Source organism: Melospiza georgiana, chromosome 3 (genome assembly GCF_028018845.1).
Source record: "Melospiza georgiana isolate bMelGeo1 chromosome 3, bMelGeo1.pri, whole genome shotgun sequence".
In the NCBI taxonomy this organism is placed as follows: domain Eukaryota; kingdom Metazoa; phylum Chordata; class Aves; order Passeriformes; family Passerellidae; genus Melospiza; species Melospiza georgiana.
The window spans coordinates 111,389,340-111,406,961 of record NC_080432.1 but is presented as its reverse complement, the minus strand read 5'-3'; the positions used below and the strand labels follow the sequence as shown (position 1 = coordinate 111,406,961).

General features: G+C 35.6%; 1 protein-coding gene across 1 annotated transcript in view; it reads right to left on the bottom strand.

Moving 5' to 3' along the window:
• EYS (eyes shut homolog) overlaps positions 1 to 17,622 on the bottom strand; it is a 701,217-nt gene that overhangs the window by 477,715 nt on the left and 205,880 nt on the right. Inside the window, exons 15-19 of the mRNA XM_058021581.1 lie at positions 12,842 to 12,964; positions 11,584 to 11,697; positions 10,312 to 10,425; positions 9,752 to 9,865; positions 1,359 to 1,370 (exon numbers count right to left, since the gene is read on the bottom strand). Of these exons, the coding sequence (XP_057877564.1) occupies positions 1,359 to 1,370; positions 9,752 to 9,865; positions 10,312 to 10,425; positions 11,584 to 11,697; positions 12,842 to 12,964 (477 nt within the window). The remainder of the gene's footprint in view (positions 1 to 1,358; positions 1,371 to 9,751; positions 9,866 to 10,311; positions 10,426 to 11,583; positions 11,698 to 12,841; positions 12,965 to 17,622) is intronic.

Here is a 17,622-nt window from a genome sequence, read left to right as displayed (position 1 = left end):
AACATTTTATGGAATGAAATCTGACAACATTTTTCAAATTCAGCATTTTTCTGTAAAAGTATGGCCTGCAAAATACATCTCATTTCAGACTGATGGTACAATTATGACAATATAGTGAAAATAAAATATCTACCAGAAAAACAAGTGTGTCATTTGAATGGCAGTTTCCCAAATTATAACAAGAAGTCTGGTAATGGTGTTAAACATGCATTCATGAGGACAAGAAACTTTCAAGAGCTAGCAAGCAGGTAGCAGCACCAGCACTGTGATTTTGTGGTCACAACATCACTGGAATGGCATTGTTTCAGTCCTTTTCAACTTTTAACAACAGAGCTGAAAGACTCTTCTAACACTGACATTAATCACTACTCTTTTCCAAGATAAATTAGACAAATTGAATTCTTTACAATAAAAATAAAAATATATTTAGTTATGGGAAATAACCCAGTGTTCAAATGCACTATAAAGTTATATAAAGACATGCCTGCCTATCTATATGAAACTTACTGTTTTTCCCAAGATTATCCATTTGAAATGAGTGAATACAAAAACTTTAATTCATAAGTTATTTGATCACTTCAGAGAAATCTGTGGTTTTGTTTTCGTCTCCTTTACACAGCTCAGTAGCTCTTGCTCCCTCTTGCTCCCAAAGGCTTTCATAAACTTTCCAGGAGCACTAATGAGCAAGAAGTTTGATATCTAAAATCTGATTTCCTTGCAACTGTAAATATTAAATGTCTTAATGTTAAAGATAAAATTGTCTCTACTGAAAGTTCAAAACTTTGAGAAGCTTAGATGTACCTCTAAGCTTGCCATTATTTTAAAAACTGCCTGCTTGCCTTGATCTGCTATGGGACATAAGAAAACATTTCCACTGAGATGATTAAAGGCTAGTAAAAGTAAATAAAAAAAACCCAAAAGTACCCTGAAAATGGGTAGGAAATAGAAAAAAAAGGTGAAGCATGCATATTTTTAAATTACTTGAAATTAGGCTGAGTATTATAATATTTTAAAAACGTAACAAGTGTTTTCTTATAATTCAAGTTTATTGCAAATCCATTCTTTTATTTGGAATCCAAATTCTACTTTCCATTAAAGGAATTGGTTTGAGATTCTGTGTATAAACAATGAAAAGACATTTTCTCTGAAATCCATACTAATTGAAAATCATATACTTTTTTATTTTTAATGGAAGAATATTTGAAAAAAATACTTAGCACTTTTCAAGTAAAAATATATTTTCTTAGTTATATATGATAATATAGAGCATGCAACAGTGCTAAAAGAGAGTATGAGAAAGACCCACATCACAAATTTTAGAATGATCACACAGAGGTATATATATTATTGCTTCCTACCTGTATAAATTTCTGTAAAAATAGAAGAAAGCAGAAATTGAATGTATTATTTAGATGCAGAATTTTTTTTAAAATATGCAAGTTTATAATGTATAAACAATGAAGAGATTTCTGTATCCACATTTGTGAATTTCACATTTCACATAAGAACCTGCTTCACTCTTTCTCAGAAACAAAAAGAAGAATTCCACAACGGAAAGCAATTAATAAAAATCTATTTCAGACTGAAATATATGGGAATGCTTTTATTTTAATTCTTTATTTTATCTGCAATAGCATTCAACTGAAATTAATATTAGGTGCGGAAAACTTACTGAAAAATTGTATCAAACTTATGTTTTCCTTATGGCTGAGGACTTGTGGATGTTAATAATGAATTGCAATAATGGCTGCCTTTCCTTCTGGTGGTCAAATTCTTCTTTGTTCCAAGATCACACTTTAATTTTCTTAAAATTTGAGTTATTAGACAGATATTATTTATAGCATTTGATACCAAGATTATAATTTTATTACATTTAGGTTTTCTATTGGCAGATGACCCTATGCCATAAATAGGCTCACTATGTAGAAAATGAAGCTAAAAACATTTGCATCAATAGTCAAAAAAGCCCCTCTGTAATTCAGTAAACTGATTTTTGAGGAGCAGCAATTTCAGGTCTTTAAAAATGGTGGTTTGCACATAATTTGTGGAAAAATAAGGGCCAGATTTCCATTTGCAATGATTGGAATTTTTCTCATATCCATCACTTAAATCTGCTTTCCAAATAGAGATCTTGAACACCGTTCTTGCAGAATGACTGATGAAATTCAAACCCCTTATCGGCTGTAGGTGACCAGATTTACACATGAAGTATTCCCAGATTACTCATGGCTGTAAAGGCTTAGAGAATTTTTCTTGTGGATCAAGATGTGTCCCAAGGTGCAAACTAAGAGCAGAGTTGTAACTGCAGCACTTACCTTGCTGAATACCTTTCTGAATCTGTGTGGACAGAGCTAAGCAAGCACGGTTTTTAGAGATGCCTTTGTGCTCTCAGTGCTGTTCTGAAAGGCCACAGCTCTCCCACAGACCTTGGCATAAGTGCCAGACCCTTGTGGATATCTAACATACCCAAAAGACCCTAAATAGATACTAGAAATGGCTAGGAAAAAGGCTTTCTCTCTGAATGGTTTCATTTTGGAGACAGAAGCAGATGAGAGTATTCATTTAGATGGCAGCTTTTAGGAACAATATAAAATGGAATAGAAATATCAGAAAAAAATCAAAAATCCTGCAGTGACTTCATAAATGAGCCAAAAGCAAGTCCCAGCTCATACTGATTTCCATTCAGGCATTGCATATCCTTTATTGTTCAAAGGCAATGCATGTTTTCTTGGTAATATAGCCCAAATATGAACACTCTGCTTCTCTTCCCTCAAAAAGCTCCTATGTGATGCAGACTGCCCTTCATATACCTATGCATCAGTTTCATTTTTTCCCCTTAATAAAATTTTATTTGGCTGTTCAGTGTCAAGAGAGTGGCAAAACAAGATAAAACCTGATGTTGAACAGAGTATAGTGGTTTATAGCCTAGCACACAGTTATGCTAGAAAGAGCCAAAGGTCTTGCAAACCTGCCTGTTTGCAAGGGGCTTGGCACAGGAAAGACTGAGGTTTGGCCTATGAGCACTGGAAAAGTAATTGCTCCATTATCTCTCCTCCAGCTTTTTGCCTTCATGAGCACTTACGTTTCTTACTTATTATCTGTTTTGTAATTAGCTGTTCTCATAATAGAGTGTCCTGTGATGAAATCTTCATTATTACTCTTGCTTTTTCATGGACTTAAGCTTTTTTGTTTCTGCTGACTTTCCTTTCTTACTAGTTTACTTTCTTTTGCAACATGTTTGATGGTCAATTACCATTTTTGCTTTGATCTTAATTGGAACACATTTGGAGACGTGTCATTAAGGCTGCAAGAAATAAGTAGACATTTCCTCAGAACTGAATTTCAATTTTCCTCTACAACTGCGTATATTTAGTTTAAAAGGTCATACCTATTAGCAACATCCAGACAAAATACATGTAGTGCAGTTTTTGAAATGAGTCATGTAAATAATTTGCATCAAACAATAAAAATCTTTACTCCATTTATTAAAAACAAGTTACTAAACAACTGATGGTTTTTCTCTTTTGTTTTAAAGAAAAAAAAATCATGCCAACTCTCATAGGATTATCACATATTTAATATATCGTCTCTAATTGAAACTAGAATTTTAATGCTTCCTTCCTTCCTGAGCTTTCTTTGGGAAGAGCAGATTACTGGCTCAGTCCATGTGTCACAGAAATGCTGTTAGTTTCACCTTTGCCTTAAATACAGGTGTAGAAAATGGGGAAAATTTGCAGTCCTGGTGTTGGACTGCAAGATCTGCTCATAGTTATCAATAATACCAAAGAAGAAGAAAACAGCCTTTTAAGTCTTACTTTATCTTCTGTAAAAATGAGCTGGTCTAGAAACTGTGGTGAGATCATTCACCTTGTGCATGATAAGAATGCTGAAAAGCAGCTTGCCTGATACAGGGGAAAACTCGCTCTGCCACATTCTCAGCAAGGACTGCTGTCTAATAGTTATGAGTAACTTCATTGATGTGGCTTAAGAATGTTGGCATTTCAAAGCTCTGAACAATAAGGTTCCATAAATTACTATGAACTTGACAGTTAAAAGAATATTTGAGTATCCTCAATGTTCTTTCAAAACACTAAAACCACCAATAAAACAGTGTAGATATAAATACAGACAAAGGTATAGCTTTATTAATTGCAGTGTTTTTGAATATGTTTGAATTTTTAATGGGACAGCTCAGTGTTTTCTGGCAGAGCTATGGGAGCTTTCATTCTACCTTCTGTGAAGTTTTTAGGACCCCTAAATGAGATATAGCCTAATCATGTTTCTCACTACTTCTGCTCTCTGTCCAAGGACTTCACATCAATTCTCTAATAACTGTGAATCTGTTACAGAAAGACATCAATTTCAGAATCAATATCATAATAGAAAAGTTATTATAATAATATCCCAGCTAGGACACTCGAATGGAATCAAACTCTCAATAATATTAACAATATTAAAATATTTTGTCTAGCATCCAAATCAAGTTTATCTTCCTTCCTTCTCCCAGTTCCAGTTGCTTGTCAGCAGCAAATGCAACAGCTTCTCTCTCCTCTGTTCCTGAAGAACTTAAAAATGTCCACTGATAAAAAATTTTTGATATACACAACTATCACTGTTGTACCTCATTTATGATACAAAACAGGTCGAAGTGGAGTCATTTCTGAAATGTTTATTTTCAGGTACTAATATATTACAACCAAGCAGAAGCAACTGTATCAGACACATCAAGGATAAGTCTCATATGTAAAGAACATCACACTGCAGTGCATGCAAGTGGCAGCACAGCCATTTCAGCTTTAAAGCACGAGGTGTGATAATGACTTGTACTAAACAGCTTAGTGGCAGAACACTGCTGAAAGCCAACAGAAACAAAGAACTGGACTTTTATAAGTAGATTGTCATATTTGATTAATTAAAACATATTCACAAACACATACAGTACTTCTGGCATAGATAACTATTATAAATGGCAAAAGCATATTATACAAACCTAGATGCTGTATTTTTTCTCTGTTTACCTTAGTCAGAGTACAGGCTCAGAGGGGCTCAGTAACTTTTAGGATTTCTGTGGTATTACACAGGAATCCCTTTCTCTTACCAGATTAATAACTTACTATGGTAGAGATTTTATTCTTTTAATCAAATCTTGAGCTTCTCCAAATCAAAGTCAAATGAATTATGATGTAAAAGTACAGGGAATATTAAGTTCATTATTTTGTACCATATCAGGACTACAGGTAAAACTTAATAATTTTGGAAATGAGAAAATCAATTTTCAACTCGACGAGGACAAGGAACTTGGCTGAAATAGGATGACAATACTTCAGCTACCATACTTAGTAATTAGAACATTATTAGATGTTGACAAGGTTGTTATTTCATATCTGAAAGTCATAGGTTCATTCAGTTTTCTCTTGAATTATGCATAGGTGGACTGCTAGTACCCTCAAGCTGTTAGTCTGAACATTTGGAAAGTCAAAGGTAGTAATTTCAGCGGCAAAAATTCCAATGAAATACTAGAATTTATAGAAAGACCATGATCTACACTGCATGGGAGGAAATCTACTCTGAGGGGAACACTGGGAGAGAGGAATGCATTAGTTTAGTTAGGGTTACACCAGCAGCATCAGAAGAGAGAATTCTCCAGTACTCTCTATTCCCATTTTGATAATTGGATTTTCTAAAACAAGAGCTGGTGCCCACAGGAGAAGTAGAACTTCATTCACATATCAGAGATGTAGAGTTAAGTCTCACAACCTGGACTACAGACATGTGATGAAAAATTAACTATATCACTGCCTAAGTATCAGTTTTCTTAGAAGCTTTTGATGACTTCCATTATTCTATGCAACCCAATGGAATGAGTTAAAACATGTTTTCTAAGCAGACAAATCTGTGCTTTGAAAAAACCAAAGAAACCCACTGCTCCTCCCAAAAAAATAACAGAAACTATGAGTACACCTTAATTGAATTTCTGATTAATTTTCATATTTATTTAAAACTTTAATAAATTTTTTAGAACTTAAAAGTATCAATTCAGGATATTATAAAGTTTGCCACACGTAAAAAATGAATAGCAGCTATCTTGCTCTCAGAAGACTTGAAATGGCAAGAAAGCAAAAATTTGCTTAAAATCTTGAGGAAATTAAGGGGAAGAAAAAAGAAAAAAATCAAAACTTTCTGGTCATAATCTTCCTTAGTCTTCTTGTTAAAATAAACAAATAAAAATAGTCAAGGAAATAAAACCAAAAGCAAGATAATTGTATGTAAACCAGTTTCTATATATAGAATAAATTTCTAGCTTAATCTGACAGACTATCTTTTGTATGAATGCACCTGAATGCCTAAATCATGCTCTGAATCATCATTCCTTATTTCCACATTCTATATAGTGGACATCTGCTGTACATCTCCTGATCAACTGGTACATGTTCCTGATTTATGTTCCTAATAATAGTGCATGCCCTTCAAGTCGGATTTTGTGATGGAACAATCAAATCATTGCAATATTCTATGGAAATATATCTTCAGATTGCTTTCCAGGTAAATGACAGCATTCATAATACAGCATTTATTGTTTTCCGCTAAGAATATCAGAAGCAAGAAAATCTGTGAAAATTCTCAAAACCAAAACAGGTGCTCCTATATAGTTTTTGCCATTAATATCATGCATGTACTTTCTTACCTAAGTGCTTCTGTAATCTGTAATTAGTGCACACAAAGCTGTTCATTAAAATGCCCTGAATATATCCAGACAATTAGAAAACATAGTTTAACTAGACATTATGTTGGCTTACTGTGAATCTGTTAAAGGCTACATTTACAGCAGTTTAACACTAAATAAACAGATGGTATGAGACAGAGGTAGTGTTTTATATAAACCTAATCTACTTTTATTTATACCCATATAAATCCAGACAAAAGCAGTATAAGAATTTGATGTTGGAAGGCGTTGAATAAAGCTGTAAATGAAGTAAACAGCCTCAGACATCCTGTACCAAAAATATTATCATAGAATGGAGTCATAGAATAATTTAGGTTTGACCTAAATGACCTCCAATGTGATTGAGTCCAACCTCTGACCAATCACCACCTTGTCAATCAAACCACAGCACCAAGTTCCATTTCCAGTCTTTTCTTGAACACCTCCTGGGATGGCAATATTGGTGCTTCCCTGAACATCTTATCCAATGCTTAATCACCCTTTTAGTGAAGAAATTCTTCTGGTGTTAAACCTGAACCTTCCCTGCTTCATCTCTTGTCCTGTTGATGCCTGCTTGGGAGAAGAGGCCAACCCCCACCTTGGTACAATCTCCTTTCAGGAAGTTGTAGAGGGTGATATGATCACCCCTGAGCCTCCTCCTCTACAAGCTAAGCAACCTCAGCTCCCTTAGCCACTCCTGGCATGACTTACACTCCAGAGCCTTCACCTGCTCTGTTGCCCTCATGTGCACACGCTCCAGCCCCTCAATGTCTTTCTTGCAGTGAGGGGCCCAGAACTGGACACGGGATTTGTGGTGTGGCCTCACCAGTGCCAAGTACAGAGGGACCCTGTCCTGGTCCTGCTGGACACACTACTGCTGATACAGGCCGGGATTTCACTGCCCTTCTTGGCCACCTGGGCACACAGTGGCTCATGTTCAAACTCTGTCTACCCCAGGTTCTTTTCTGCTGGGCAGCTTTCCAGCCACTATGCCCACAGCCTGTAGAGATGAATAGGGTTTCTATGTAGGACCCTTCACTTTGTCTTATTGAACTTCATAACGCTGACCTTGGCATACTGAACCAGCCTGTCCTGATCCCTCTGGAAGCTAGCCTTTCTAACTTCCAACACATCAACAATCCCACCCAATTTGGTGTCATCTGCAAAGTGATTGAGGTTGCCCTTGGGCCCTTCACAAAGATCATTGGCAAAGACATTAAACAGGACTGGACTCAATATTGAGTCCTGGGCAGCCCCACTAGAGACTGGCCATCACACAGGTATGGCTCCATACATCACCATTCTCTGAGCCTGGCCATCCAGCCAGTTCTTAACCCAGTGAAGAGTGCCCCTGTCTTAGCCATGGATTACCAGCTTCTCCACAAGTATGCTTTTGGAGACAGTATCAAAGGCTTTGATGAAGCACAGATAGAAAACATCCACAGCCCTGCTGTCACTCACCAGGTGGGTCATCTGGTTAAAAAAGATCAGGTTGGTCAGGCAGGGCCTGTCTATCCTAAACCCACACGTCTGGGCCTGATCCCCTGGTTGTCCTGTGTGTGTCGTGTGATCACACTCGAGATAATCTGTTCCATGACCTTGCCAGGTATCAAGGCCAGGCTGACAAGTGTAGCTCCCCAAAACTTCCTTCCAACCCATCCTGAGAATGAGCATCACACTGGTCAACCTCCAGTCATTTTTGACCTTCCCAGTTAGCCAGAGCTGATGACAAATGATGGACAGTGTCTTGCTGAGCTCTTCTGGCAGTTCCTCAGTGCCCTCAGGTGGATCCCATCTGGCCTTACAGACTTGTGAGAGTCTCAGTGGCACAGCAGGCCATTAACTACTTCCTCCTATAATGTTCTCAGAGGATCTCAGTTACATTTTATGAGTCTTGCCAGCAGGACTTACCTTTTCCATAAAGAATATGAGACACTGCTAGTCTGTTGAAGGATGACTACAGAAATGTTGACTTTCTGAATTTTTAATTACTTACTTAAATATCTAATGAATACAAAAATCTGCTGGAAATCTGTTTCCTTTTGCAAGATATACTCAAGAGACCAGTATTTCTAACCATGTACTGAAAATTATTTTACGTCTTCCTGCACAGAGGCAATTCTGATAATGCAGTATTCATTTACTTGTTACTGTACTGGATTTTATTCAGTAGAACATAAATTAAAACTAACAAAAATGACAGACTAAATTTTGACCATTAATTAGAATAATAAGAACAAACATGAGTGTTTGTTCATGAGCTCATGAAAAATGAATTTTATTCAACCATCTTCCCTATAGGGGAAAAGTCCTGCTGTCTCAACATACTAGGAAAATTGTCTTTTAATGATTGTTCCGGATTCCTAAGTAAGTATCATTATATTGAACTCCTGGAGGAAAAATGTGTTTATATTTAATTTACAAATCAATAGGTCCTTTTAATTGAGACTATCACTTGAACTATATTTGCTCAAGAACACCACACAATTTGTTTCTTTAAATTATTTTAGCAGTAAGTGTTTAAACTTAGCTGAAAATTTTATTTATATGAAAAATTTGTATGAAAACTTTCACAATAACTTTGTAATTTAAGTGTATTTCTTTTAAAAGCATTGTAAGAAATAATCACACAGTTTCTGGACTCCAGGATAGCTATAAATTGCTTTTTAAAAATGATAAAATAACGTAGAGAATGCCAATAAAATTAGAGAGAAAACTGCCTAGAAAATCAACCAATCTTTGTGATGGCAGCTTAGTGCCATCATACCTCCTATTACCTACATAAGCAATTTTATTCTGTTAACAAACTGATTTTAAAGTATCCATTTTGTCTAATAAAGAAACACACCTAGCAGATGTATAAACAATGATCCCTTCACCTTAGTTGCAGCTGAAGGTTTATATATGGCTGGTCACTTTGAAAGCTTTGTTTGGGGAAGTGAAGGACTATTAATGCTGTAGGGACACTGAAATGCATTTAAACAAGTGATAAAAATGCCTTATAAAGTTAATTATGTTTGCTTTCCCCTCTCCCTTGATGTTCATTACCTTTAAACGGAGCCACACATTGGCAGAAATAATTACCAGGTTGGTCAATGCAGGTGGCTCCATTCTTGCAGGGAAATGAAGCACACTCATCTATATCTGTTTCACATCTTGCACCTTTGAAAAGATGAAAGTTTTGAACACTTACTAAAAAATCAGGTGCCAATTTCTAATTAATTTGCACCATAAAAATCTCAAGCAACTTGTGAAGATAAGCTAACATACATCGGCCAAACAAACAGCCCCATTACTACAAAATCTATTTTGTTCTTATAACCACAAATACATACCAACTTATTTCTGAGTTTCTAAATGGTAACTAGTCTTCCTTATGTATCCAAGCTTTGAAGACCTTTTTAAATGCAGACTAATTTATCTTGTGCTATGAGGTTTACAGATACAGTCAGTGTTCCAGTGAGTTGGAATGCAAATTAAACATTAGACCAGGGCGGATAAAGAAAAATGACAATAAACACAAGCAAATTAGTCAATAATGTCTTAACTGATGCTTTGTGGACTACCTGGCTGTGAAAAAAAAAAGGTTTGCTATGAAAACAACTTACCAGTAAAACCAGGTAGACAGACACATTTATAGCCACCAATAAGGTCTGCACATGATGCATTATGAAGACATGGAGAAGACTGACATTCATTTATGTTTGCGTCACAAGTTGTACCTATGAATATAGAATCAAGGAAACGGGAAAGAACTTATTTCATGGCACCTTTAGGTAAGGACCAACATTTATTTTAACTGAATATAACTCACATATCAGCATCTATTTCACACTCTTTTAATATTCAGATCTGGGTGTTTATGACAGATGTTCATCTTCTGAATGCTTAATTCATTCACTAATTTTTCAAAAATGTTAAAAGTACAGTAATCAAACAGTTAACTAAGGTTTAAAGCAGAAAATTTTCTTTTTGTATAAATATAGAAGAACAGAAACCATATTACAGTAAGTATACTAGGCAGCATTGCAGTGGTGTAAGAGGAAATACTTATGTTCATAATAAGGCAAAAGATGTACTCCCAAAAAAATATGAAATCTGTTATAGACAAGAAGAAAATTTATTCCAATGTAGACTATAAAAAACCCACATAACTACTCAAAGTATAAAAATACTTCACTGCTAATATTTTTCAGTGAACCAAATTCTTTATCATTTGAAGAATAATTGAAAAATTGCATCGATTGCATGATTTGGGAAGTTAAAAGCATTTAAAGAAATAAAAATGCAAGTGATAATTCTTCTGAATAGATGAGTGGTAGAAATTACTATTTTGCACTGGGACATTTGAATTATGGATTGATTTGTATTTTAATGATTAAATATCCATGATGTTTAAAAAATGAAGTTTTAAAAAGAAAATGGATACACTTTAAATTCCTGATCTAAGCTGAAAGCATAGCTGCAGCTATTAATGCACCCACTTATCAAAGCTAATAAATTTTTCATATAAATTGTACAAATATGACAACCCCAAAATCTTTACCACACAGTTGGATTTTTTTTCAATTCGAGGATATTAAAGCTTTGAAATATTTTAAAAGCTTGCAGAAAAAAGTATCTCAAATTTTCAGAATTCACTGAACTCCACAGATCCATTTTCAACGGACAAGACACCAGTTAGCAGAAAACACCTAGTTCTGTGCTATCATGAAAACAAAATGGGTAATTTGGTCAAGATATACCTCTTCTAAGTAACATGTTTATTACTTCATATGACACCCATATGTGAATACATGCATTTCACCTGATATGTCAAAAAATGGTGTAAAACTCTGAGTAGGTTTACAAAGTTATTGTTCTGTGGATTTTTTTTTTACCTTCAAATCCATCCTGACAGATGCAACTGAAGGCATCCAGGTGATCAACACAAGTAGCTCCATTGTGACAAGGGTCACTAAGACACTCATCCACTTCAATCTCACAGTTATGACCTGGAAACAAGTGGAGGATTAATTTCATTACAACACACCACTGGTGAATCATCAGCACAGGAAGCAACAACAAAATGAAATAAATGAGCTTAGGTACAGGGAGCTTTTAACAATGAACCATAAATTGTCTTTGGGGAATTTATTTTTCTTTTTGGTTAAAGGAAAAAAGCAGAATGAATATAATGTTCAACAAAGATTTTATGGAGTCCTTACAGATGTAATCAAAAACTTGCATGTTTTCATATTTTAAGGGCAAGAAAGCCTTGAGTTTTCATAAAACATGGCAAATGTAAATATGGTTTCCAAGGAAAAAAAATTAAAATAATACAATCTTTCTCTATTATATTATTTTTTTCATTAATTTATTAATTTTTGGCTTTGTTTTAAAGATCAGAACAGCAAGTTAAGAGGTATGCAGTCTTCTTAAGGTCTCAATTCCTCTGGTTGTCTGTGTCCTCCTTGACTATTGAGGGAGATTTTCGTGTCATCCTATTCCTGCTTTTGGAGCCCTCTCAATGTCCCTAGAGCGAGACAGGATGGATCTGGGTAGCACAGCTGATCTGCCACTCAGAGAATTCCTACTGCCCTTGATTATTTCACCATACAGTTGATCAAAAATATCTGTATATGTATCTAGAAAGATTTTTTTTCTTTTACATTGGCGTCTGAAAATACCATGTCAGTATGCTGACATAGACAAAATAATTTTAATCTAGTCAGTGTAATGACAATGGCCTGCAGGGTAGATGCAAACATGAATACTTAAACCTACCCAGGATCTTGGATGCATATTTGGCAGTTGAGACCCTGTTAGTGCAGCCCTACTATTACAGAGAGCACAAAACAGTTAAATAAAGGCCAGCTTGCATATGGCTGGGAGTTTAAATCACATCAGTGTAAGACAAACACCATGTCTAAAATAGTATAAAGAGCAATTGGAGTGGAAATAGTCCCTTGTAGTCAGTATTTTTTACAGCTGAATACTTTTACTCAGCCAAGTACTTTTGTGTGCAAGGGAACAAAAGTTGTTTCTGCCTGAATCAAAGGCACACTGCTAAATTATCTATTGCTACTTTTGAACAAACTTCTATTCTCTGGTTTAGGCCTGACTGAAACATGTTAAACAGCACTTCTATGAACTTACCTATAAATCCAGGTGCACAGAAGCAGAGATAGCCACCCACAATATCTTTACAGATGCTGGAGGCCCCACATGGTTGTGATAGGCAGGCAGCAACATTAGTTTCACACAACTCACCAGTAAAACCTGTTGAAAAATAGAGTAACAGATGACTTAGAAAATTTATTAATCTGAGAAAACAGACAAGTGATAGACCAATTAAATGTGTGCTCTTCCTATGTTTTAAAATCTTATTTAGAATAGCGTAAAATATTCAAATTTACTTGAAAGTTTCAGTTTCATATACAAAACAACTCTAATTGGAACAAAGTCATAATTATAAAGTCAATTATAAAGCTGTACTTCAAATTATAATAAACACCCTTCAAAATACAATGGGCATCAAGGAAATAATCATTTTCATTGATGACAGAACTTTTGTTTTTGAATTACACAATAAATAGTTGCAAGAAAATATTCTTTGTTAGACTGATTTTTTTTCAAACCACATTAATATATTTAACTATGTGATATAAAGCAGTTGAAAAAACAGTCCATATGTGTGGAGTTAGTATCCAAATGCTGAATATAAACACAAAGTTTCAAATTTTAGACATTTCGGTTTGGTCATAAAAACTTAGTGAGCTAAAGCACAAGAAGTACAGTTTTCTGGTCTCCTATTAGCTGAGCACTTAAAATTTTCTAAATATTTTTAGTGCAACAAAGATCAAAACAGACTAGTACAATTATAATTTAACAAGTGTGGCATGAAAAGCCACTAAAGACTTAAACCAGAGATTTGATTAAGTGAGTTAAATATAATGAATTCTAGTGTCTTAAAAACTTAGATGCTAAGTCTGGCTCAAGATCTGAACTTCACATTTAATTTAAAAATATATTTATAAAGCAATGCCATGCTTCAGCAGCAGAAGTATTGCCATGACAGATTCCAGTGCACCATTTAGGTTCCTCATATCTTACATTCTGTTAGTCAAATTTTTAGATAACAAGGAGGACTCTGGTCAAAGATGTTCAAATAAATCTGCATTCCTACTCCATGCCATGATAGCTTTCAAAACTAAACATAACCTCGTTTTAATAGTGTTTATTAAGTGCAGTTGACTATAATAAATAATTAAAAAATTTCATAAGTTCAGTACTGCGTGGACCTAGTCTTTAAGAGGAAATGTAAACCATGTTCTTAAGGCATGACTGAAGACCTCCTGATCTGGAAGAATTTTTAACATTTTTGAACATCTTGTAACATGAGGGACAACAGCAGCTTCTGACCATCAGGGTAAATTGCTGGAACATGCTGCACTTTTCAAATTCTGGCTTGTTGAACAACCCTTTGAGGCAGAAATACAAGGCAATGCATATTAAAGCTGCCCTACACATGCAGTCGTTTTCGTTTCTAAATCAGTAGATGTAGAAAGGTGACTTTAAGCTATGTTTCAATTCCATCCTAAACACCAGCTGTGCAACATTCTTGCACAGCTGAAGTTTTCCTCCTTGTTGATTGTCATACAAAATTTAAGTCTCTCATTTTGCCTTTGTAAATAGCTCTTAACATCTGCATAATGAAGTACTACATAAACCTAATATAAAAAATTAGTATAAAGAAATAAAATGAAAATGTTGATCAATGATGGTATCAGCTATGCACAGATATAGCTATAGTTGTTGCATGTGTAACTTTCATCAAAATAGATATAATAAATAAAGAAATGCGAACAGGTTTTTTTCCTTGATGAAATAAAAATTATTATTCATAACTTTATAGATTTGAAATAAAGGTCTTAATCTATGTGTCCTTTTACTTCTGTGTTTTGAATTAATTATTGAAGTATTACAGCATGGATTTTTGGGCTTTGAGCAATCTGATCTACCTAAAACAGTCACTATACTAAGTTGAAGAACAAAGGGTAGTGGTTTCAGGGCTCAATTTTAATATTACATATCTGGTTATGTATAAGGTTTCTCTTCAAAACAGATTCAGTTGGATTGCTTAACAATACTTAACATTTCCTACAAAAAGAAATTACCACATTTTGATTTCTTTTTTTTCTTATAGATATACAAAAAATACTTCATAAGTTTAGATAATGAAAATTTCACAACAGAATATTTGATTTTTTTTAAATGCAATATTTGCATTCTTGAGACATTTCTTTTTGACAAACCGAAATGCCTCATGACAAAAGTGATTTTTACTAGTCAGGCTGTGACACTTAAATTCTCCAGGGAGATCACTGAATTGTGATCCATTCTGACATAGTCCAGCCACACAGTGATTTATGGCAATTTCACTGCATGGCTCCTTATATTCTGGATGGCAGGTACATCTGAAACTATTAACTGAAACCTCACATTAAGGGTTATTGTCAGAGCCAGCAGGATTTGATGTGCATTCATTCACTCTTATTGAACAAATAGTACTTCTGGGGAAAAAAATTTATGGTTCCTGTTAAAATTATATCTAAGAAAAGCTTAAACAAAAAGGAAGGAAGGAAGTGGCGGAAGGAAGGAAGGAAGGAAGGAAGGAAGGAAGGAAGGAAGGAAGGAAGGAAGGAAGGAAGGAAGGAAGGAAGGAAGGAAGGAAGGAAGGAAGGAAGGAAGGAAGGAAGGAAGGAAGGAAGGAAGGAAGAAAGAAAGAAAGAAAAAGAAAGAAAGAGAAAGAAAGAAAGAAAGAAAGAAAGAAAGAAAGAAAGAAAGAAAGAAAGAAAGAAAGAAAGAAAGAAAGAAAGAAAGAAAGAAAGAAAGAAAGAAAGAAAGAAAGAAAGAAAGAAAGAAAGAAAGAAAGAAAGAAAGAAAGAAAGAAAGAAAGAAAGAAAGAAAGAAAGAAAGAAAGAAAGAAAGAAAGAAAGAAAGAAAGAAAGAAGAAGGAAAGAAAGAAAGAAAGAAAGAAAGAAAGAAAGAAAGAAAGAAAGAAAGAAAGAAAGAGAGAGAAAGAGAAAGAGAAATGTCAGAATTTAATAAATTCATGTAAAACCTGGACAATATTTTCATTGTCATTAGGATTCATACATAATGGGTTGCCAATTTATCCTTATATGTACTGAATGGGATAATAATTATTTATAAAACCATTTCATTCATTTGATTTTGGGATAGAGTTTGTCATTCAACATCTATCATAGTGAAATTCTGCTTGGGCTTGGGTCCTCTGGAATTTCCAATATAAAAATTGTACTTACTGAAAAAATTACACAAAATGTGAAAATTTAAAAAAATATGTAATTAATAATAGCTGTGTTGAACAAGATAAAGAGTAATAAAGAGGAAAAATCATCACCTTGGCATGTGAATTGGGTTTGCTTGGCCTGGTTTTGGTAGCAGGGTGGGGACTTACAGGGTTGGCTTCTCTGAGAAGTTGCCAAAATCTTCCCCCATGTCGGACAGAGCCAATGCCGCCTGCCTCCAGGACAAACCCCCTGCTGGCCAAGGCCAAAACCATCAGCAAATGGCAGTAATCCTTCTGTGATCATATTTAAGGAGGAAAAAACTGATTGCACAGAGGTAATTTTGGCCAGGGAAAAACGGGGTGAGAAAAGAGGAACAGCTCTGCAGACACCAAGGACAGTGCAGAAGGAGGGGCAGGAGATGCTCCAGGTGCCAGAGCTGAGATTCCCCTGCAGCCCCTGGTGCAGCCCATGGTGAGGCAGCTGTGCCCCTGCAGCCCATGGAGGGCCAAGGTGGATCATGTTACCTAGGCACTGTCAGATTTTTGTTGGCTTCAGATGCTTATATATAGTTCAACTTCACATTTTCTCCAGCATTTTTTCAATAATTCAAGTTAGACTTGACAGTTCTATATTTCACTTCTGCTCTTTTCTACCTTTCTATAACTTGGGCCTAACCACAAGCTACAGCACTGAAATTACTCTGAATCCTTTCTAAATACCACAGTTGAAGCTGTAGCCAAAAACCCAGATTTTAGAGCGCACATTTTCATTTGAACACTCTAGGTTCTTTTGTGACTGATAAAATCATGAAGATTATTCTGGGAGTTATAGAAAAACACCTGAAAAACAGCACAGTATTGGTCACGGCTTCATGAGGGGAAAGTCCTGCTTATCAAACATTATTTTGTTTTAGGACAAAGTAATCCTCTGTTGATCAAAGGAAGTCAATTGATGTAATATTTCTGGATTTCTGCAAAGCTTTTTATACTGTTTCTCACAGAACCCTACTGGACAAAATGTCCAGCACACAGCTGGAAAAGCACATCTTGTGGTGGGTGATCCACTGGCTCAGGGGTTGGATGTAAAAGCTTATAGTGAGTGGGGTGGCATCAGACTGGTGACCTGTCACTGGTGGGGCTCCACAGGGCTCCATCCTCAGCCCTGTGCTCTTCAACATCTTCATAAATTACTTGGACACAGGAATTAAAGGAATACTAAGTCTGCCAATAATACTAAACTGGAAGGAACTGTTGACTCCCTCAAAGGCAGTGAGTCCCTGCGGAGGGACAGAAAAATTAGGATACTGGGCAATCGCCAACCACATGAAATTCAGCCAGGGAAAGTGGTGGATTCTGCATCTGGATCAGAGCGACCCTGGATGAATGTACGGATGGAGAATGAAGCGCTGGAAGTAGCACTGGAAGCAACACTCACAAAACATGAGCCAGCAGTGCCCTGGAGCCAGGAGAGCCAGCCCTGTCCTGGGGGCATCAGGCCCAGCATCACCAGCTGGGCAAGGGAGGGGATTGTCCTGCTCTGCTCTGCACTGGGGCAGCCTCACCTCAAGTTCCAGTGCAGTTTTGGGTGACACAATAGTAGAAAGATATTAAAGAGTGTCCA